At 43.4% G+C, this 21,910-nt stretch overlaps 7 protein-coding genes across 7 annotated transcripts, besides 7 other annotated features; 2 read left to right on the top strand and 5 right to left on the bottom strand.

Moving 5' to 3' along the window:
• Positions 1-412: 412 nt before the first annotated feature.
• On the bottom strand, positions 413-1,473 carry TSTA_081540 (uncharacterized protein; the record flags this gene model as incomplete). The annotated part of the gene is made up of 2 exons (XM_002477839.1): positions 413-1,357; positions 1,420-1,473. 2 exons carry the CDS (start codon positions 1,471-1,473, stop codon positions 413-415), a joined length of 999 nt encoding a protein of 332 aa, XP_002477884.1.
• Positions 437-2,338: a mobile genetic element.
• A 942-nt stretch (positions 2,339-3,280) lies between these two features.
• Positions 3,281-3,394: a microsatellite.
• Positions 3,395-6,772: 3,378 nt separating this feature from the next.
• TSTA_081530 (extracellular cysteine-rich protein, putative) lies at positions 6,773-9,008 on the top strand (the record flags this gene model as incomplete). The annotated part of the gene is made up of 12 exons (XM_002477838.1): positions 6,773-6,809; positions 6,842-6,936; positions 7,021-7,043; positions 7,118-7,201; positions 7,366-7,408; positions 7,487-7,612; positions 7,690-7,812; positions 7,890-8,012; positions 8,090-8,212; positions 8,292-8,405; positions 8,617-8,742; positions 8,820-9,008. 12 exons carry the CDS (start codon positions 6,773-6,775, stop codon positions 9,006-9,008), a joined length of 1,206 nt encoding a protein of 401 aa, XP_002477883.1.
• Positions 9,009-9,854: 846 nt separating this feature from the next.
• On the bottom strand, positions 9,855-11,657 carry TSTA_081520 (uncharacterized protein; the record flags this gene model as incomplete). Its single annotated transcript, XM_002477837.1, has 4 exons — positions 9,855-9,948; positions 10,053-10,790; positions 10,870-11,291; positions 11,325-11,657. 4 exons carry the CDS (start codon positions 11,655-11,657, stop codon positions 9,855-9,857), a joined length of 1,587 nt encoding a protein of 528 aa, XP_002477882.1.
• Positions 10,109-10,819: a mobile genetic element.
• Positions 10,845-11,630: a mobile genetic element.
• A 1,359-nt stretch (positions 11,658-13,016) lies between the features above and the next one.
• Positions 13,017-16,578, bottom strand: TSTA_081510 (dienelactone hydrolase family protein; the record flags this gene model as incomplete). Its single annotated transcript, XM_002477836.1, has 11 exons — positions 13,017-13,786; positions 13,914-14,033; positions 14,119-14,252; positions 14,323-14,398; positions 14,686-15,188; positions 15,218-15,451; positions 15,482-15,529; positions 15,644-15,836; positions 15,893-16,016; positions 16,070-16,413; positions 16,491-16,578. The coding sequence occupies 11 exons, from the start codon at positions 16,576-16,578 to the stop codon at positions 13,017-13,019; spliced, it is 2,634 nt and encodes an 877-aa protein (XP_002477881.1).
• Positions 16,579-17,180: 602 nt separating this feature from the next.
• Positions 17,181-17,929, bottom strand: TSTA_081500 (uncharacterized protein; the record flags this gene model as incomplete). The annotated part of the gene is made up of 2 exons (XM_002477835.1): positions 17,181-17,645; positions 17,717-17,929. 2 exons carry the CDS (start codon positions 17,927-17,929, stop codon positions 17,181-17,183), a joined length of 678 nt encoding a protein of 225 aa, XP_002477880.1.
• A 24-nt stretch (positions 17,930-17,953) lies between these two features.
• Positions 17,954-18,057: a microsatellite.
• An 814-nt stretch (positions 18,058-18,871) lies between these two features.
• On the top strand, positions 18,872-19,570 carry TSTA_081490 (uncharacterized protein; the record flags this gene model as incomplete). Its single annotated transcript, XM_002477834.1, has 2 exons — positions 18,872-19,053; positions 19,084-19,570. 2 exons carry the CDS (start codon positions 18,872-18,874, stop codon positions 19,568-19,570), a joined length of 669 nt encoding a protein of 222 aa, XP_002477879.1.
• Positions 19,571-19,687: 117 nt separating this feature from the next.
• TSTA_081480 (ammonium transporter, putative) lies at positions 19,688-21,506 on the bottom strand (the record flags this gene model as incomplete). The annotated part of the gene is made up of 7 exons (XM_002477833.1): positions 19,688-20,148; positions 20,254-20,673; positions 20,726-20,811; positions 20,862-21,187; positions 21,242-21,269; positions 21,316-21,420; positions 21,475-21,506. The coding sequence occupies 7 exons, from the start codon at positions 21,504-21,506 to the stop codon at positions 19,688-19,690; spliced, it is 1,458 nt and encodes a 485-aa protein (XP_002477878.1).
• Positions 20,170-20,219: a sequence feature (A-rich).
• Positions 21,507-21,711: 205 nt separating the features above from the next.
• Positions 21,712-21,735: a microsatellite.
• Positions 21,736-21,910: the final 175 nt, after the last annotated feature.

The raw sequence follows: 21,910 nt of genomic DNA, 5'->3' as shown, positions 1-21,910 counted from the left end.
CATGGAGAAAGAAAGAAAAAAACCAGGAACATGAGGCTATCTGCAAACGAGATGTACTGTTTGTTGGATATTTGATACGCTAATCCCAATCCGGATGTACTTACTAATCTTTGAATCCTCGGAAAAGCAACATATCCGCGAGAACAAGAGCGCCAAAAAGTACCGCTCCGCACGAATTTTCGAACTGTTCGAAATTCGCGAATATCGACGAATCGAATCGAATTCGAACCTTGATTTTCGAACTTCGAATCCACGGGCAATTCGATTCGTCAAAATTCGCGAATTTCGAACAGGTTCGCGAACTATATCCCTGGCTTTCTTACAAAAACAGGCTTTTAGGGACCATTAATCCTAAAAAGAAAGCTTCAAATTCATAAATAACTCCAAATACGCCAATTACGCATATAATAAACTATTCAGACTTCCAGCGTGCAGCGTCTTTCAGCCTTAATAAAGTCCCAAGAGTCCTACCATTCATAGAGAAGCGTCGGATTCCTAATATATCTCTCCCGCCATTAAACAATCTCTCTACATCTACCTCTGCTGCTAGTATAGCAAGGTGATCTTGTGCTACCTTGGCCATACAAGGAAATTCAAGCTTGTTAGCCTTCCACCAGTTTCTTATAAACTCAGTCTGACTCTGGTTTGGATCAAAACCAGTACTAATCGTAGGAGTATCAAAATATTGGTCGATATCTGACTCAGAAATGTTATACTGGATAGGCTGGAATGCCTCTAGAAAACGATATTCCAAGCTCTTATAATTTGCACTAAGAGCAGTCGATATAGGCTTTTTTTGTGCAGGATATGCTTTCTTTAGAAAAGCCCTGATTCGGACAATAATCTTCTCTCCATCTGGTAACATTTTAAGCCACTTAGTCTTGATTTGAGGGTCTAGAATGCTTGCAATATAGTATATATCATTGCATTTAACATAGTCGTAATACCTTTCTAGGAGTGAGATTCTATCAGAAACAAGAATAGTTGCTTCAGCTGAGAGATTCTTCCAGTCGCCCTGTCTTTCCCTAATAGCTAACAGCATAGAATGGAGCTCTTCATATAGACGCGCAGCCATATGAATTGAAAGGCTATCTTGAGAGATATACTCAGTATATTCATTAAAGGGAGCTAGAATTTTCTTGATATTAGAGAGCTGCCTCCAATCATCAGATGTAAGACGTAAGGCTTCAATTTCTAGCTCATCATTGACTGTATCTTTAAGCTGCCGACGGCACTCTTCAGCTCTCTCAATCATAATAAAAGTAGAGTTCCATCTAGTATCGACGTCGTAGTTAATAGCTTTAGTGCAGCCAGGCCAATTATCCCACTTCTGTATTCGCTGGGGAGATCGTGCAATCTAAAGGACAAGTATTCGAAGCTTTGCAATAGATGAAGAAGGCACCTTAATCTTCTTCTAACTCTGCTTAGCAACATCATTAAGAAGATCGCAGGCTTCTTTATGCGAACTAGCATATAGAGACTTTAATATAGCCTTCATAACCAAGTTCAAAATGTAAGCAAAGCAGCAGATTTAGGAATTTTGAGTAAATTTTATTGTTCCTTCTTGAATAATAGTCTCTGTTAGATAATCATCATAGCTCTGAGATAACTTCTGGTGAAGATATCGGTATAAAGTGTCGTTATTAGATGCATTATCAGCTGTAATTGTTATAACTTTATTAGATATATAAAATCTCTGAAGAGCTGTAGCTACAATATTAGCTAAGTTTTCTCCTGAGTGGTTTCCTTCAATTTCAACAAATTCAATGCAAGCTTGATATTGCTAAAAATCAGAGGACATCCAGTGAGCATTAATTGCTAGCATTAGCAGTGAATTCTGACTTGTCCAACCATTAAGAGATAGCGCTATTGAGGAGACTGAAGACATTAAGCCTTGTAATTCACTATCAACAGCGTCAAGCCAAAGACTTAATCAACGTGAGATAGTATCTGCACTTGGTATAGAGTCCTGGGACCCGGCAGATCTCAACATAGTCTTAAATGAAGGCTGTTCGACGCATGTAAATGGCTGGGAGGTTAATATAATCTAATTTAAGAGAGCTTCCTCAAACGGAAGCTTTTTTTCCTTTAAAATCCATGAATTTAATGGTCCTTGGCATTCTAAAAGACCATCTTTTAAAAGCTTATGAGTCTGCTGGAGATGCTGTTTTAATGCTATAGTTAAAGATTGTAGTTTAGATGCAAATTAAAAGAATCAACACATAGATGGTGATACAACACATAGATGTTTAAGCTTAGGCCGTTCATTATTCCCTAGTTTCCAGGTACCAGGTTCAGGTGTTATTAAGAAGTATTTCCAGATCCAGCTCCGCTCTCTTGGCCTGGCCTCATCTCTCTGCTTGATTTCAATACTCCTAGCCTCGCATTCCACCTGAGATATTGACTGCGAAGGGTGTATTTCTGTATCGAGGTTTGATAAGCTCCGAGAAACATTACTGTCAGCCGCTGGAGATCCTGAAATCCTAGTGCTAGGCAATTTTGTAGTATGGACTACTTTCTTTTTTCTAGGTGCTGGAAGTGATATATCCCCTTCAAAGAGACCATATTCGTTAAGGGCCACATAATCGCGTTTTTTCTTTCTAGTATGGGGAAGTTCGAATATTAGAGCAAGTGGAGAAGTCATCTGGAATACAATATTAGTATATCTATCTTGTGCCTTAATTAATCACTTACTTTAGTTATATCTCCTTCAAAAGTGCTGGTTTTATGACCTTTAAAGCTGATGGTTTGAACTTGTTATGGATAAAAGCGCGTATTCGTGGAGATGTGTCCGCGTGGTTTATCCGCTAAGCCTGATTAATACTATTCTTTTACTGCACCTCAGTCCTCGACAATACTATGTATGCAATTGTTGATATTTTCACTCTATATTCATTTATTACGTGTAAATAAGCGTGATCTGTCAGTTAATTTAATTTGAAGCAATATAGACTTAAAATAAGGCTTTCGTGATGTTCCGGGAGTTCAGGAGTAGAAATGATATATTCCTAAGATTGACGTTTTGGAGTAAAAAATGATTTCTGTTTATATTGCCCGACAACTTGTTAGATTCAAGGAAAACTATGTAAAATTTTATATCCTAGAATATTTCTAGCTCAGCTCTCCCTATATCTCTTATTTGATAAGAGTTAATTGTTAAATTGTACGCGGTATTGCTATATATGTAAAATCGAGTACGTTGCTGGACATGGTGTTGAACAAAAGTACTGCCGAGTATCTCTTACCGCCTTCCCAATTGGGACTAGATCAAATAAGTTTGCGAACCTCGAATCGAATTCGAATCGACTGTGGGTTCGAATTCGTACGAATAGTCATATTCAGGATTAATTCGAATCGAATCGAATTAGGAAAAAGTTCGATTCGATTCGATTCGTACGGAGCGGTACCAAAAAGCAGACTACATTTTGGAGTCAGGATTGTTATTTATTCTGTAAATCCGTGATATTTCGCCACTACGTTTTGTATATAAGGAGGATCAGGATGTGTATTTAGAAGGGATTGGAGAGTGTGTGCAAATCAGAGTCAATTATTCCTCACCCAAATTGTACGCTCCTATCAGAGCCTAACCCCGTTCGGACTAGTACCAAAAGATTCCAATACTTTACGGAAGTCACATGACTCTCGGAACATAGTTGATCCGCGCCGGAGGGAGATCCACGGATGTAGTTGTCAGATAATCCGGCTTTCAAACGAGGCAGAAAGATCGACTGTTCAATCTTACAGGTCTAAAAGGCACCTTTAGGCATATATCTGGGCACCTAGATTTCAGCCCAATATTTACCCCTCCTGATAGCTCACAAATCACCCCGCCAAAGGTGTCTATAAAGGACCCGGCTTTAAAAAAAAACTTGAAAGACAGACACAGAACTCAATACATACAATCTTGCTAGTCACTTCTTTTCTTTGATCCTAGTAAAACACTCTTCAGGATTGGCCTGGAATAAACCGACCAATCCGACAGTAGTGTCAGATAATCTGGCTTTCAAACGAGGCAGAGAGATCGACTATTCAATCTTACAGGTCTAAAAGGCACCTTTAGGCATATCTCTGGGCACCTAGATTTCAGCCCAATATTTACCCCTCTTGATAGCTCACAAATCACCCCGCCAAAGGTGTCTATAAAAGACCTGGCTTTGAAACTTGAAGGACAGAGAACCGAACACATAGGATCCTGCTAGTCACTTCTTCTTTTACCATCCTCATAAACAATTATTAAGGATTGGCCTGGGGTTAACCGACCAATCCGACATGTAGCACGGTGACACTCCTAACCCTAAATTTTTGTTAGTCAAAAAAACCTTAACCCGAACCCCAATTGCATTCTACTTGCAAACAATCAGGTATTTTGGAGTCACTCGTGGAAAGTCACTTTCTTGTGGTGAGGGACATTAGTAAGCTGGATTACATGGTCTAGCTGAAGCTGAGAACTTTCCAAGTCGAAACTCCAGTGGAAAACCCCTTATTGGTTGGAACAACCGGGTGGGAGGGCTTCAAAAGAACACGTCTATAGTACAACTTCAACCGCGTCGACAAGTGTTACGGGCTAGTCCCGTTTAATGCTCATTATAGGGGCATATTTGAATAGAAAACGTAACACGAGGAAAGGAAAGAGTAAGAAAACAACAAGTTTTTCACGCGCATACAATCTTACATAGGCAAGGGGAATTGGGAGCTTCCGACGGGCTTCTCTGAATAGTAACTCGCCTGCCCTACCGGTTTGGCCACGTTTCCATTCGCCGGTCCTTTGTTTGCTATCTGGAGCTGTTGCTAGCGAGGCATTCAGCTACTTCAAGCGCTATTTTGAGAAGTACTCTTGGTAAATTGCTACTAAGGGAAGAGGTTCATGGAACTACACCGAGAATGGATGCGCGGGGAATCCGGCCACAGAGGGAGGGGTTATTACGTTTTGGGGGAATATAACTACAATGACAAGAAGGGAATGTCCAAGACATAACATCTTGTGCTTGAAGCAGGAAAACTGACTCTGTTGTGTGTGTCTCTCTAGGAACCTAGGTTCCTAGGAGCGGAGATATCTAGCTACCAGCGCGCTAACTACATCTGGTAGGCGGTGCTGACTATCTAAGGGCAGAATCCCAACATAACATATAGGCTAGGGGGGTTTTTGCAGCTGATACAGCTTTTCCTCTTGAAATGAGACTGTGACCATAATGTATGCAATGGAGGGCAAATAGCGTATTGGAGCCCTTTAGGCTTGGTGCCTCCGGGCGTAATGAATTTACTACAACTACAACAACAACTACTACTACTACAGTGCCCACTATCACATTCACATCCCAACATCTAAACTGCGATGCTCAGGCATACCAGGTCTGGGAAGACAGCACATATGGTCTGCAAAATCTAGTCTGCGCTGTAATATCTGCTATTTCCTTCCTCTGTTTAGATCATCAAATGTTGGGAATATCACCTCACCTCACATATCACCTTTGCCAGCTATTTACATCCATACTAGATCATCTAGTATGCGCGCAGCTTTTTGGTCTAGTTGGTCAAAAGCCCAACATCAAATATCTAAACTTCTAAACTTTGGGGTAAACATAGATACTGCTAGTAGCGGTAACATTTTAGATCAATCTATTAATATTGTATCACTGTCTCAATTTGTGTCACTGTATACTGTAGTATCATACCCTGTGTTATCATTTATAGCTCTGGCCTCATTTTGTGACACTGTGGTTAAACTGAGATACTCATTGAGTTTAGTTTTGGGAATAAGTGTTATGATTTCTGGATATGACATAGATGGGTGCGCATCACAAGATAGCCATATACCGTGTAGATAACTCCTAAAGAAATCATCAATTAGAGTTGTCAATCGAAGTCTACAAGAGTGAAGCCATAGTATGTCCGCATTCAGGACCATCACATCAACCGATCTCAGTATAATAGCAATACTTCATTCTTTTTATTACTTTTTCTCCATTAGTAGAATATCCTTAGTTCTTTTCGATATAATACGGACTGATTGATGCTAAACCAACAGAATATCACTATCATTGAGTCGAATTATGAGCGGCTGTAACACTTATCATCTATGGATTTATACTTTAGTCTTAAAGGAACCCAGTGTGTGGCACTTAGCTGCTAGAATGCCCCGTAGGAGTTACACTGTGCACGAATTGTGCTAGATTATCTTAACTATCACTTGACCAACCAAAAAATCCATTACTTGACTAAATCAGTTGCAAGATGGTTCTATTGGTATAGCCTCCTGTGCCTCAGAGAAGTCTGATTCTTATAATATAGGGAATTTTCTTTGCTTGTATAACATGACTCTCAACCGAACAAGACAAAAAAACCAAATAAATTAATAGAAAAGAACGGTCTGTCTATTTTACCAGCGTAGAACCGAAATAGGTATCTTGAATCTGATAGTTAATGCATATCGATAATTCAAATTGGTCAGTCTAGTAGGTGATGAGAAGTAACCCAACCGGGATTAGGGGTAATATATGGCAACACAGTATGATTAGTTCCACAAGCATCCTACATATCAAAACTCACTGGTAGACATGTAACGCATAGTTGCAGTCTTACTTGTTATGTGACATCGAGCATTTCAACTCAAGACTAATATGAGATGATGCTCATTTTTCAGTATACTAACTACTGCTATAAATATCTGTAGAAATCACGCCATTATCGATTCATAACAGATCCAAGTGACATATCAGACATCAAAATCACATCATAAACATTGCTGTCGTTGTCATTATATTATTATTTCAACATGGTCAGAAGCTCAGCCTTTATTATCCTTTTTTACAGTGAGTCGAATATATTATTTTATACAATATAGACTTGAGTCCTGACTTCATAGTAGGTGTTATGTGTGCTGCCTATGCTGGAGTGAAAGGGAATGTAAAGGTGAGAAGCGTTCGCAATGCTACACTTGTATGTTCGGCCTATAGCTACTCTTCTGTGAAATCCTTGATTGCTGATCCCAGCGTCTATAGTGTCTATCTGAATTTGACCCAGTTAACTGTACTTGCACGGGAATTGTAAGTTCTGTCGAATCAGTCTACTGTTATTTTGTTATAATATTGTCTAATACTAATTCTACGCTGTTTAATAGTGCCCAGTTGGCGAAACCTGCTGTAGTGGGGCCTGTGTCAATCTGCTTACAGACTATCAAAATTGTGGAGTTTGTCACAGAACTGTAAGATACACACTTATCCTGTTCTAAGTTTTGCTAAATTCTCATGCCACATTATTTACTCAATATTCTATTATCTGATAGTGTCTAACTGGTACTATTTGCTCTAATGGTACCTGCAATTCTTGTCCAATTGGGCAAACAGCTTGCAATGGCACTTGCACTAGCCTAAGCTCTGATCCTTCAAACTGTGGATCATGTGGTAATGTAGTAAGTTTAATTATATATCTTTTCTTTATTTTCTTTCTTTGTTTTTTATCCTACGAAGTACTAATTACATCTTGATAGTGTCCAAGTGGTGATATCTGCTCTAGTGGCACCTGCAATTCTTGTCCAACTGGGCAAACAGCATGCAATGGTACTTGTACTGATTTAACCTCTGATCCTTCAAACTGTGGATCATGTGGCAATGCAGTAAGTGCAATCATATATCCTGTTTTATTTTCTTTCTGATTTTTTAATCCTGTTGAGTACTGATTATGTCTTAATAGTGTCCAAGTGGTAATATCTGCTCTGGGGGTACTTGTTCTTGTCCAACTGGGCAAACAGCATGCAATGGCACTTGCGCTGATCTAAGCTCTGATCCTTTAAACTGTGGATCATGTGGCAATGCAGTAAGTGCAATCATATATCCTATTTTATTTTCTTTCTGATTTTTTAGTTCTATTGAGTACTGATTATGTCTTGATAGTGTCCAGGTGGTGATATCTGCTCTGGGGGTACTTGTTCTTGCCCAACTGGGCAAACAGCATGCAATGGTACTTGCGCTGATCTAAGCTCTGATCCTTTAAACTGTGGATCATGTGGCAATGCAGTAAGTGCAATCATATATCCTGTTTTATTTTCTTTCTGATTTTTTAGTTCTATTGAGTACTGATTACATCTTGATAGTGTCCAAGTGGTGATATCTGCTCTGGGGGTACTTGTTCTTGCCCAACTGGGCAAACAGCATGCAATGGTACTTGTACTGACCTAAGCTCTGATCCTTCAAACTGTGGATCATGTGATAATGCAGTAAGTTCAATCATATATCCTTTTTCATTTTCTTTCTGATTTTTTTATCCTATTGAGTACTGAATATGTCTCTTGATAGTGCCCGAGTTTTGATGCTTGTTGCGGTGGAAGTTGCCGATATTTGAATACCTGTCCTTTCAATTGTGGGAGGTGTGGTAATGTAGTAGGTTTTCCCTGCTGCTTTATTGTCTCTGTTCTCTCATGTTGGTTAAGATTACTAACTGTATGTTTATTAGTGTCCAAGTGGAGTCTGCTGTAATGGAAATTGCACCAATGTCCACTCAGATCCTCTAAACTGTGGATTTTGCGGAAATGCAGTAAGTTAATAATCCTGCTACTTTCTCTTCTATTTTTCTTTATATTTCTTATTTCATGAACAGGTACTGATTTTATACCTGTCATAGTGTCCAAACGGTACTATTTGCTCTAATGGTATCTGCAATTCTTGTCCAACTGGGCAAACAGCATGCAATGGCACTTGTACCGACCTAAGCTCTGATCCTTTAAACTGTGGATCATGTGGCAATGCAGTAAGCGCAATCATATATCCTGTTTTATTTTCTTTCTGATTTTTTAGTTCTATTGAGTACTGATTACATCTTGATAGTGTCCAAGTGGTGATATCTGCTCTGGGGGTACTTGTTCTTGTCCAACTGGGCAAACAGCATGCAATGGTACTTGCACTGACCTAAGCTCTGATCCTTCAAACTGTGGATCATGTGGTAATGCAGTAGGTTTAGCTCTATTATCTTTCACTATATCTTCCTTTCTTGCCTCAATTTCAAATACTGATTGAATAATCTCTAATAGTGTATACGTGGAGCCATTTGCTCTGGAAGTACTTGCGCTTGTCCGGGTGCACGCTACCACTCTGGGTTCTAATACCGTTAAGTGAGTAAGATGTAGAATCCAAGCTGTTCATTTAGTATATTAATATAGTACGAGTCGATTAGGTGTCTAGTTGGAAATCCATTATCAACAATATCCGAAGCAATTCCCAATAAATGCCAGTCAGACAGTAATTGATTCAACACTGTTTTACTTGATGTATTAGGCCAGATTGCTATCATTTTTGGGTAGCTAAATACAGCTATTGGTTTTCTTAAACCCTTGATCTTGTCGTAAACCTTGGTTGTCGGGTAGTCAGATCAGAGTAAACTTCTCACTGAATTAAGGTTCGGTGGTATTCTGCTAACAAGAGTGTCACGAAGACGAAGTATCGTAATATATCAAAGAGATAATAAGAGAGAAGTAACTGTGTTAACTAGCCTAGAGTGATCTGTGTACCGGGCTTGTCATCGATTAATCTATAAGGTGCCGATAAATAATCGTTATCGATAATTGATATGTTAGAATATCGTGATATTTACCACGAAGAAAACAAGGACATTTGAACAACCCGGAGACAGGTCATTCCCCTATTTTCAGCTAATCAGAGGCCTACGAACAGTATGCCTCACGTTTCATAAAACGTCAGATATGATATATCATATTGTAGATCATGTGAGGGCTCAAACAATATGAATTGGAAGCTAACTACAAGAAAACTAAGCATGGGGAAGAAAACGGAAAGGGTAGGAACATGAAGCTATCCAATGACCCTATATCCCTGTGTCGGAACGTTGGTTTACTAGAGCGATGACTAAGCGAAGGCGAGCACTAAACGATAACGTGTTTCACGGGTAAACGGCGCACCCGGGTAAGTGGCACAGCCGCATCCCACTTGGTTCAAAGAACTCGTACAATTTATATGCAAACAGTGAATAAATTAATATTTACCTATGTAGATATATTTGGACAGCGATTGCGCTTATGCCCTATTTCCCAGCAATTACTACACCTTGGTAGGGCCCGTTGAGCTGGCTGCAAAGGCGCGCTCCCGTTGGGTGGAGGAGGGGGTTGAGCCTCTTCAGGAAGCTCCTGAGCAAGCTCTCGGCCTTCAGCGACTGTCAAAATACCATCGGCTTGTAGGGCTTTTGTACGGCGAGTGCGGCGCTTCTGTAAAATATCATTTGCTTCGCGTAGGTTATGGTTCTCCCTAGCTAAAATGGCAGCTTGGTGCATCACTACAAGGGATCCCTTGATCAACTGGTTAAAAGCCGGACACGATGGCGAATTGCTGTCTAAATCTCCCATATTGAGAGATCTCTTGACAGATTTGGCCTGTTTTTCTAGCGTACGGGCATTGTAAGGCGTTTTTGGGCTCCAGGTGCTGCTGCTTGACGTGCTAGGGCGAATTGAGGCTGGAGTAGCCTCCCGGACAGCAATTTGCAACTGAGATAGGACTTTTTGTGGATTATATGGCACAATCCCAGTGTGTGAAAAGCCGCTCTTAATATTTTGTGTGGTATAAGTTTGGATCCGTACGCTGTAAAGCATATCTAAGAAATCCAGCTTATCAACATGGTAAATCCCAATCCGAATCCGGCTCTCAACGGCGGCCCCGTACAAGCGCTTCAACACTGAAAACACCCCTACATCTAGAGGCTGAAGAAGATGAGATGAATGAGGAGGCATGCAACATGCAATAATATTATTATTTTTACATGCCTGATCAAATCCCGGTGTTAAATGGCTGCTATGGCCATCAAGTATCAAAAGCCGATAGGTACCAACTGTGAGAGGCTCGTTTTGGCTCAAATATCCTTTCTAGCCACTGTAAGCCGATTTCATCAGATGTCCAGCCATTTGGAGAGTGCGTAATTGACCAATCAGGGGGAAGCTTTGGGCTTGTATAACACTCAGCTCTGTTGGTGCCGGATTTGAATATAATCAGGGGAGGCACCACAGTGCCGGTGCTTCCAACGCACTCAACAATAGTAACCCATTCACGATTTCCTGGCTGAATGAGGCTAGGTTTTCCTGAACGATCTGAGCTGCATATAACTTTTGCTGTAGAAGAGATCCCCATGGCGAACCCTGTCTCGTCAAAGTTGTATATATCTTCATCGGCAATCCCATATTCCTCTTTGAGCTGCTTAATCTCCTCAAAAAAGCCACCAATAACGACTGGATCTTCACAAAGAGCTCTAGAATAGGATAATCGGCGTGCGAATTTAGCCTTGAGATCCGGTTGTCGCTTAAGAAAGGTTGTTACCTAATTCTTACCAACCTTCTCAGGTATTTTGGTAGGATCTCTTTGAGCTAGCAAAATATTTGCCATTTCATGGAGCATATGCTGCCTAGGCGGAACGCCACGGCGCTCTAGTGAGAAGACCCAACCCCGGAGTACAGCTTCTTCTGTAGGGGTCATCTTTCTGCGTGTAATACTGGCATTATGCGCTGGAACTGAGCCCTTCAGGCGCCTTCGCAGTGTTGTTAAAGATACGTCAAAAGTGCGTGCGGCGTCGCGTAATTTCGTGATTTTTTCGTTATTTAGCGCATCAATAGCAAGAGAAAGCTTCCCTTCATAGCTAGGATCATTTTTTGTACGCGATTTAACCATTTTTTAATGCTGTTGGTTCTGCGGAAAGTTGTTGCTAGAAATCCGGATGGAATTTTGATGTGGTGTGCCACTTACCCGGGTGCGCCGCTTACCCGTGAAACACGTTATCATATAAAGGATTTAGTAAGTGATAATCTATCTATTTGAAGCAGTGATTGTGACAATAGTACTTAGGGTTAAGAACTTTGCTGCCTTCCACAATGCCACGACTACATTTCGAAAAGATTTAGACGTCTTACACTCGGAAATTCGAGTTACTCGACACCAGTGTCGGCCATCAAGAAAATCAGCCGGGAAAGAGATGGATTCCGAAAAGCGCAAATGATGACAAACCCAGGGCAACAGGGGAGGTGCAAGGTTCCTTAAAAAAGAATGGTGGAAAGAGTATTGATGTTGAAAAAGCATTGCAGGGTCTCGGTGTAAGGGAATTTGACTCAGCCCATGAACTGGAAGACAGACAGTCTATACCAAAATCTGACATGCACGAGAATGCCACAATAAATGAAGGCTCCGCTATCAGAATAGCTGAACTGGAGGAAGAGATAGATCGTTTGCAGGGCCAACTAAAGTTATATAACGACGGTTATCAGTTCCTACAGCAACAGCTTCGAGCCGCCCAGGAAGGAGCATTTCGTGCATTAAGGAACGTGGATGCCAAAAGAGGATCACCGCGTGAGAGAAGAATTCGCGAAGCTAGAGCAGAATATGAGAACGAGGAGCAATTTCGTTCACCATTTGGCACTCAGCTTGTTGCACTTTACAACGAAATGCAAAGGTCCCCCCTCCCATTCCTTAGATTTCAACCCCTAGATTAGCGGAACGTTGCTTACTTTCTTTTCTCTTTTTTTAAACAGTGAATGAAGCACAAGCGCATGTTTGGCGCTCTGACACCCTTTGACTCTTGAACGCAATTCCGAAGTCCGGCTCAGAGTCCAGCCTTACCTCTAAGACGCGAGATATGAGAAAACGGGTAAGCATAAAACGAGCACAAGACTTCCTTCAAGGTCCTGTACGATCACTCTGTACGGATTTGAAGGACAGTGAGTGGAGCAAGTGTAAAGAAGAACTGCAAGAAGTCTACATTTGAGCAGCCGACCTGTCCGCTTCTCTGTGGACACAGAGGACGTACATGAGAAACCATAACCCAGAATCTGTATTCAAGGGGCCCTCGTTGGGAATGATGGTAGCGGTTGTAGAATCTTTCAAATAACCTTTTCTCGAAGTGCAGCATCTGATCGAAGTTGCGACTGAAAGGGAAGTCATTGATGTTGAGTGAAAGGCGGCTGTATCAAGGATAGGTATTGATATAATGAATATCTACGGCTTGGTCGTAGAACTAGCAAGCATCGTCTCTCGCTTTCAAGATGCGCAATTGGTTTTCTTCTGAGGGAACACCAGAGGAGCGAAACGTTCCACCACTTCAGCTGTCGAGTACTCGGGTCCAAATTCCCAGCACCATGACGTGTAATGCTTAGCCTCTCTTTCTGCATCTTGAGATTTTCTAGTACCAGTAGTCTCTGAACGTGCTTTTTTGCCCGATGGCCTATAATCATCATGTGAACCTTCGCCGTGAGATCTTTTTCGTTTCTCATGTCGAGTAGTTCCTGAAATTGCTTCATCGTGGTCGCTCGGGTCATTGCTGTCCTCGGTATCATCTTGAACGACGGCGCCGAAGTATAGACTGTAGAGTTCTTGTAATTTGTTGCGCTGTTCTAGGAAACCACATCGCGGATTTCCGAGAAGTGAGAAACATCGTCGAAGCATTGCAAGTGGAGCTCCGTTCCATTCCTTGGGCTGCAGATAAGGTGCGATAAACTCCGCTATTGTTGGAATTCCAGGATGCAGGTATTTTTTGATCTCGATTGGCTTATAAATTCCGCCAGCACGTGTATATTGCTCCCCATTCTGCACTGTTCTCTGGGGCATAAGTCCGCTCCTTGTAGCTGCACGTCTCCGATCTCGGCGATCTCTTTTTTCGAAATCAATAAAGAATTGTAGGTCTGTAGGCATGATAGCTAGACCAGGATCACTATCTGAGTCATAGTTAGCGCGGCATACTCCACATAATGGAATTGCGTTATGTTGTGCTGTTAAGTTGTAGTTGACTAGGCCTCGCGCATAAAGAAAATCTACCTATATTTAGACTCCTGAAATAGCCCATTTGCTATGCGTTGAAGTTTTTTCCATGACCGTCTAGATGCAGGCGCTTAGTTATCAAGGGGCTGCGCAAAATAGCTTCACGCGCGAAACAAGTACCATCACGACTATGCAATCCCATTTGCTGCCAACACCAGCTCAGGCCCCTGCTCGCTGTACTAACGCACCATGCCTTTTTACTCACGCACGTACAACCGGCGACGCTTCGAACACGCAGGTCTCAATTTTAGTGCAAGCTAGGCTGGCATGACGGAGCACTTGGCCCACAGTCCAATCAGCATGTAGATTGCTTCCACGTCAGTACCGCGTCGCGAGACTATCGACAGACAGGGCGACATCGTCCACTTGGAAGCATCCAGCCAGCCCGGCTGGAAGTGGGGTGTTTGGGCAGTAATCATGAGACAAGGTAAAATCCGGCCAAAACCGGATTCAAAGCAACTGCACGGTCAGTGAGGTGTTGGCATGAAGGGGAAAATCAAGGTGAAAAAAGAGGTCAAGTTGAGGAGACCAGCGCTGTTCGACACTGAAGGGCCGATGAAATTCCGTGAGCCGGCCATATGGTGAGCGCTTTTTGAGACAAGGGTCTGAGATTGTCAGAAGAGACCTACGAGAAAGCATGGATTCTAGTGTGGGCGTCAAGTTCAGCAGCTGAACGATGGTAAACGAAGACACTGCATGAAAAGCGGGTTGACGAGAGCAGAGCTGCTAATCACCGGTCGCCGTTGCAGGTTGAGATTGCACGGTGGCCGATCGCGTGGAGCAATTGAAAATCGTCGATGAGGCAAAACTGCCACCGCGACGGAAAGAAAAAGAGGAAATGAAATGAGGTTGAGTAAAAACAGCGAGAGAATGCTCGAATTTATAGATGTACAATGATCAGATAACTGTAGTAAAATATCGGCCATTTGACGATAAACCAGATTGAGTCTTTCTGATGAAATATCCGGGTTCATGAGTGGTCTCTCTTGGCGCCAACGACCAGGTATATTAAGAGCATCAATGAAGTCATAGTCATGATCAATATATTCCATGATAATAAATGGCCCTAGGCCACATGGACTTCCCGCAGCCATTCCAGAGTGTAAAATGTGAGGCACACGAATGTTGGTAAAATGTTCAAGGAACCGCATCACAGCTATTTCACGCTTGACTTTTTCTTCTGGGAATACCGAAGCGCCAGGGCATGGAAACCTCATTACCGCTGAACCCCCGTCTTTGAATTTCATCCGAATCCAAGTATTAAAGGTTCCTCTTTTAGGAGCAAAAAGTTCATCAGGGACTCCTCCCCGATGCTTATCTCTAGTTGCTCCGATTTCTCGAAGGACTTCCCAATCGAAAATTTTGTTCTTCCACGGTTCAAATAAATTCTCACATCTCCCATGCAAGATCATCATAATCCATACATTTTGGCATTTTGATCAAGTTTGAAGCCATGGTGAATATTCAATAATCGTCGGTTTTGTGAATGTCGATTCGGGCGGAGGTCATTCAAGTCATTCCATTTATATTCCTGATCAGGCTGGTCTTTCGTGTCGCAGCGGCGGACTTTGAAAAGCGACAGTGAACTTCGAAGTGGGAACATGGAGTTCAAGTGTAGTAGCCAGGCAGGGAGAGGTTTTGACAGGCCTCTAAAATTGCTGCTCCACAGCGGCGTTTGCCGATCTTACTAGCATGCAGAGGCTCTAAGCTCCGGCCCATTACGCGCCTGCTTTCCCCTTGTGTCTTAAGTTAATGAGTGAAACTGATAGGTGATTTATTTAACATGTCAAGACCCAGTAGCCCTAAGAAGCACCCCTGCATTAATAGCTAGATGTTAATTAGAAAAATACTCCCTAAACCAAGACACAGCCTGCTCAAAAGCCTGCTCCTTGCACCAATTCTGATGTCGATTCGCCAGTTCTCTCTTAACAGCAAATCCATGGGAAACACCACTAAACAGTGTAATCTGATATGGCTGACCGGTTCTCGACAGAATATCCTCGGACTTGAATCGTAGTTCTCGAGTAAAGATGCTGTCGGTTTCTACAGTTCATTAGCTACTCTGCACCCTGCCATCTTCTATGATAGGGAATAGGTACCGCTCGCGGTAATCGCCAATGGTTTCTGAATGGCGGCCAGTTCATCGTCGGCGATAAACGAAGGGTGAGCAATGTATCCCGTATCAACGGCCGGGCTACGATCTGCTAAGAAGCGAACCACATACTATAGGATACACTTAGCGCGCTGAAACAGGATGTTAAAACTCGAGAACTTACCTTCCCACCAAAACAATACCCAACCGCACCAATTCTCTGGACTCCTTTCTCTTCTCTCAAATACTTGATCGTTCTTTCAATGACGGGATCAACTGTCTCTACTGAATGCTTCTCTAACCACGGTTTCAGATCAACAGGACCCTTTTCGAATGCATCGGCGGGAATAGCGTCTCCATGGAAAAGATCCGGCATGATAACGGGGCATTTGAGGGATTGCGCAAACAAGTCGGCTTGTAATTTCGAGTTGATATAGATTCCTAGAATATCGGTAATGAAAATTATTGCCGTGTCTGAAGATTTTGTTGCGTCTGTGTGGGTGTCGGGGTAGGTAAAATATGTAGATGCTATTTATTATGTGGTTAGTACGCTTATCACGGTAGAAGGAGGCGGCCTCCTTCTTATCAGCGGGATATTTACGTACTCTGATCGATCTTTCCTATTTCTCCTCTGGGAACTCCGTCATGTTGAAAGCTGGCTACGCAGCACTGTCCTGGAGGATTCGAAGCCATTCTGCTGTCCTGGTGATTTCCACTAGGTTCACAACGTGTTGAGGAAAGTCAGTTAGTCAAGTCCAACTGAAGCCATCTCCCTTAGATCCTTGCAATTTATATTCTCGACAAGCGGAGAATATCGACATTATTTGACAGAATATTACTAATTTATCCGAGTATATTCGACAGAAAAAAAGAATTTCTATGCGGAGATACCACCACCACATATAAACGTCTCCGGATGTGTACATATCATTACTATCGTTGCTTGCATAAAAGCATTGACGTATTATTATTAGTCATCTATTCGTTCACAAGTGCGGCGGAGATATCTCGGTGGAGTCGCGGAGTTGCGGGATTATTGATAAGATCTGGATTAAAGTGGGTAGAAAGATCTAGACCGTAGATTTAGATTAGGGCTAGGGTTGGGGCACTTATCGCGGACCCTGTTGTTTAGTTTACTTTAGGCATGGTGAATAGAAAATTAGTATATTGCTATGCTCTGCTAAATCAATATGCCTCAACGCCGAACCCATATTATCGTAATCCATCAATCGCTGAACGCTATATCAAACAAATATCCGCCCTAAGCAGCGCTTTTATTCACATCGGAGGCTCTCTCATAGAGGCGCAACTCTTCTCCGCCGAGGCAAAAGATTGTCTTTGAGAATCTGGACCTCGCTTTCCAACAGACGGCTCCTTTCTTCGAGTTGTTTGATATATCGCATCGCTTCGCTGAGGACTTCGCCTTTATTGCGATGCTGTTGCGCCGGCTCATCGCCGAATTGTCTATCCAGCAGACTCTGCACCGCGTCTGAAACAGGGAGAATATCATTGAGCGCAGCGAATTTGGCATTGATATTCGATCGATATCGTTTCTCGACTTTGTTGTGTGCTTCTTTGTTGACCACGGGGCTGCGCTTGCGTTTTGTGGTTCTGGGCTTTGTGACGACTGCGGGGAGCTCATCGGGGACTTGGCTGGTGCTTCTGCTGCGTGGGCTGGCGCCGTCGGTCAAGGAAGGGGAGGTTGATGCGGGACTGGATAAGAGTTGCTGCCATTGACTGTCGGATTGGATTTGGTTGTCCTATATACAATGTACACGATTAATACGGTATAATTAATTTGATTGATTTGAGGTGGAATGAAAGAACATACCTCAATAGACATGTTGTACACATTGTTATTGAACAGTTCGCCGTCGGTATCATCGACCGCGAAATTATTGTAATCGAAATTCCATAACAGATCATTCATCTGGTCGGTGGGTGTCTTGTTCACGCTGAGTGCATTGGCCTCGTCGCCGTACAGGAGAAAGTCGTCGTTGGCCATGTTGAGATTGTTGAGATCGAATTGGAAATACGCTGACATGGTGTTTGTTTATTTATCTGCTAAGATGATGACGATGACGATGAAGACGAAGATGATGACGATGATGACGATGATGACGATGATGATGAAGATGATGAAGATGATGAAGATGATGATGATGATGATGAAGTAGGAGATGTGTAAACGTCCGTGCTGTCAACAGCTCCACCATCCTGAGGTGCCGCGTCTCTTTATACTGTGTATCCTGAAGTCGTTATCGTATTAGAAAAGTGCATGCCGAGAGCACGCCGATGCAAAACCGATGTGGTTGACGTCAGAAATGCACATTGTATTGACCCGCGCCGGGTTCTGGCCGAGGAACTGCCATGAATCTCTAGCCAATTGGTCTCTTCACGTTTTTAATGTTTTGCCGGCGCTTGTCTGGATGTCGTCTAGTGCGTGTATATATAGCGGGCATAACTCGGCGAGCAGCTAAATCCGAGCTGCCCCCGAGAGATCTCCTCTGTCGGGGCTCGGCCAGCGATCGAATAAACAGCGAGCGATCTCCAGTCCGGCACCGAACGCTCGGAATTTATTTTTATCCATTCTATTGGCGAGTCTTGGATTATATTTATCCCCCATATCTCGATCTGTCAGCTGTCAGACATCGGAACTCGCCGTATTATGCACCCTTCTCTATTGGGGATCGTGAAGTGAAAATAAGCTCCTCGCTTCCAAGATTCCAAGATGGACGTTGGCGCCCATCAGCTGATGGGCGCGGATGGATGGAATCCATCACGCAATTGCAATCGCATACAATTGCACAATTGCATGGTGTTGAATATGCTGAATACGAACACTCTCCTCAGACGTATATAAGCGCATATAAGCAAATAAACAAACATTGATACCTGAATGACATCAACGACTAGACTAAGATCAAGAAACCACCTTTAAATATTCAATTCATCCATCCTCGGAAGAACATAAAAGCCCTTGAACATGTCCAAAGACACAATCCACCCAGAGCCCAGCGGCATCCCCCAACTCTATCACGTCCTCTTATTATCCTACCACCTCCAAAAGGACCCCAATGCGGTCATCCAGAAACTTAGGGTTACGGGCTCGTACACGTCTCTCGCAGCTGCCAAGACAGCTGCGTACAGCTGTCTGTTCGACGCCGGGTATGAAAAGGAGTGGTTCTCAGAGTACAGTATCCTCAAGGACAGGGACGATGGGAAAATGATTTCTGCCACCGCTCCCGACGGGACGACGTTTTCCGTGCAGATTCTTAATTCCGTCCTTGGGGATGGGGATGGTAACACAGCCGGCAAATTGTGGAATTATATTGTTGAAGAACACGATCAACGCATCTCGACGGAATTGTACTATGTTGTTCAGGTCAAGACGCACTACGACGATGAGCAGTACCGCGAAACTAATATTGACGGCACGTTTACCACGTACAACGCCGCCCGGGAGTATGCCAAGGGGGTGCTCCTCAACCCGGCGGACGGGATCGATACGAAGAGCTATGCGCAGTACGATGAAGCGGGGCCTGACCAGCGAGATTGCGGATTTGGCGCCAACGTGATTGTGCATGCGGTTGGCGTCAATGGGGAGAATTTCTTGGTGAGTGTGGTCAAGAGTCAGACCATGGAGAGCGTGAGGTTGGCCGAGGCTGCCATGAGGATTGCCTAGCTTATATGCCGTAACTTATGTGTGATGATAATTCAATTCTTGTACTTATTTTTTCTTTGCTTTTGCTTTTGCTTTTCCTTTTATATATATATTATTAGCGATCAATGACGATATGGTTTAATCAATCTTAACCTCCTCCTTATCCCTAGCCGAATGCTGAGGGCTAACCGTCCCACTCGTAGGGCTGGTAACGGCCACCCTGCCTCCCTCTGTAACCTGGCCACTCTCCAGCCCAGCCCCATGCAGACTAAGATGACTCCGCTCCCCTTCAAAGAACAGAGCATACGCCTCTTCGCCGTGAACAGCATCGTCACCAACCATGAGATGTTCGTCTGACATACGCAGAGGAATCCGCAGGACGTATTTGATAAACAGACAAATCACGCTGGTCATGAACAGATTGAGCCCGATGATGAATAGTGCGCCTACGATTTGTAACCATACTTGTCTTCCGTTCCCTTCTATGGCGCCGCCGGGGTTCGTCAGGCCAAATGCCGCGCACCCGTCGATTGTTGCGAATATGCCCGTTAGAAAGCCACCAGTAAACCCGGCGACCATGTGAGTGTGTACAGTGCCCACTAAAACATTATCAATATTGATTTTTTTTTTCTCTTTCTTCTTTTTCTTTTCTCTTTCTTCTTTTTCTTTTCTCTCCTTCCTCCGGGTTGGGGACAGAAACTTACTAACGTCATCCACCTGCTTCATCCATTTCTGTCGTCCGAGAATATTCATCGAAATCCAAGGAATAGACCCAGAACAAGCCCCGATAACAATAGCACCCCAGCCAGTCACAAACCCAGCAGCGGGCGTGATGGCCACCAATCCCGTAATCTCGCCCTGCACAGCGCCAATGACGGACGGTTTCTTGAAAAAGATGTAGTCGAGCATGGTCCATACCAAAAGACTCATGGCAGTGCAGATGTTTGTGTTGAGTACGGCGACACCGGCGTCAGGACTAGCAGCGTAAGGATCTCCTCCGTTGAAGCCGTTCCAGCACACCCAGAGAATACCGGCGCCGACCAGCATGAGGAGAATGTTGTTGGGGTAGAATGAGTCTCGGTCTCTTTGTAGACGCGGACCGAGCCAGTATGCAGCCGTGAATCCTGCAGTAGTTCAGTGTGATGATATTCCCAGGAGGTTCAAGTACAAACATACCGGCAGTGCCAGAACTCAAATGAATAACATATCCGCCCGAATAGTCCAGCACCCCCATTTTATACAAAAATCCTCCTCCCCAGATACTATACATCATCAGCCTACTCATACATATTGAGGCGTGTAACGAACTCACCTAAAAGCACCGACAGTATAACTAAACGTAATCCAAAGCGGCACAAAAACCATCCAAGCCAAAATATTAATCCGACCCAACAGCGATCCCCCAAGTATAATCACCGTGATCGCTGCAAACACAAATTGGAAATATATCATGGTCGATAAGTTGAAATTGGTTGATAGACCTGCAGCTGGTAATTCTGTTTGAGCTAGATTTTGTTGCATCGTCAAGACTGGGCCTGGGGTGCCGACGAGGGGGAAATTCCCCCATTGCTTGCCAAAGCCCATTTTGTAGGCCCATATTACCCAGCAGATTAATGTAGCTGAGAAAGCGTAAAAGACCTGTTCATTAGGTGTTGGTTGAGCTTATTCAGGGGTATTTGGGGACGGACACACCATGAATGCGGAATTGATAGCCCATTTTCTAGACCAATTAGTTTCTGCCTTGTGCAAGGTCAGACAGAACTCACTTCTTCACAAACCCGGCATAGAGAATAGCGAGGCCGGGGATGGATTGCAGTGCAACCAGTGTCCCTGCAGTCAATTGCCATGCTTGATCGCCCTTGTCGAGCCAACTGATGTTTATTAGTAGTGGTTTTTATATGGGTTATCATCAAGACGCGACGTACGCCGGAGCAGGATTTGTCAAATCTGACGACATGCTGCACCCTCGGTATAAATGGTCGATCGATAGAGAGTAGTCGAAAGCACTGCAGATTCAGATGACAAAACAAAGATTTCCTCCTACCCAGGTTGGATGAGTGGTCATTTTATACCCTGGCCCCTTAACAGCCATCTGAATCGGGCCTCAATCGAAGCTGTCACCCCACAGTTGGCCTGAATACAACTAGCGACATGCAACGTGCGCATGGCATGGCATGGCATGGCATTCTCAGCTATGTACATTTGAGTTCATCCTTGAGCGTCTGAGACCCCATGATGCGCCCTGACTACTCCATTTCCAGCAGGCTTAGACGACAAAGATAAGACCGCGACCGTTCAAGGTCGAGGAACCAATGACATCACGAGCACAGATTCTCTAGATATAGTCGCCATGTGTCATTC

This window comes from Talaromyces stipitatus, genomic scaffold (genome assembly GCF_000003125.1).
Source record: "Talaromyces stipitatus ATCC 10500 scf_1105507295527 genomic scaffold, whole genome shotgun sequence".
In the NCBI taxonomy this organism is placed as follows: domain Eukaryota; kingdom Fungi; phylum Ascomycota; class Eurotiomycetes; order Eurotiales; family Trichocomaceae; genus Talaromyces; species Talaromyces stipitatus.
Note: the sequence above shows the minus strand (reverse complement) of the source record. Positions and strands in the feature narration are given on the sequence as shown.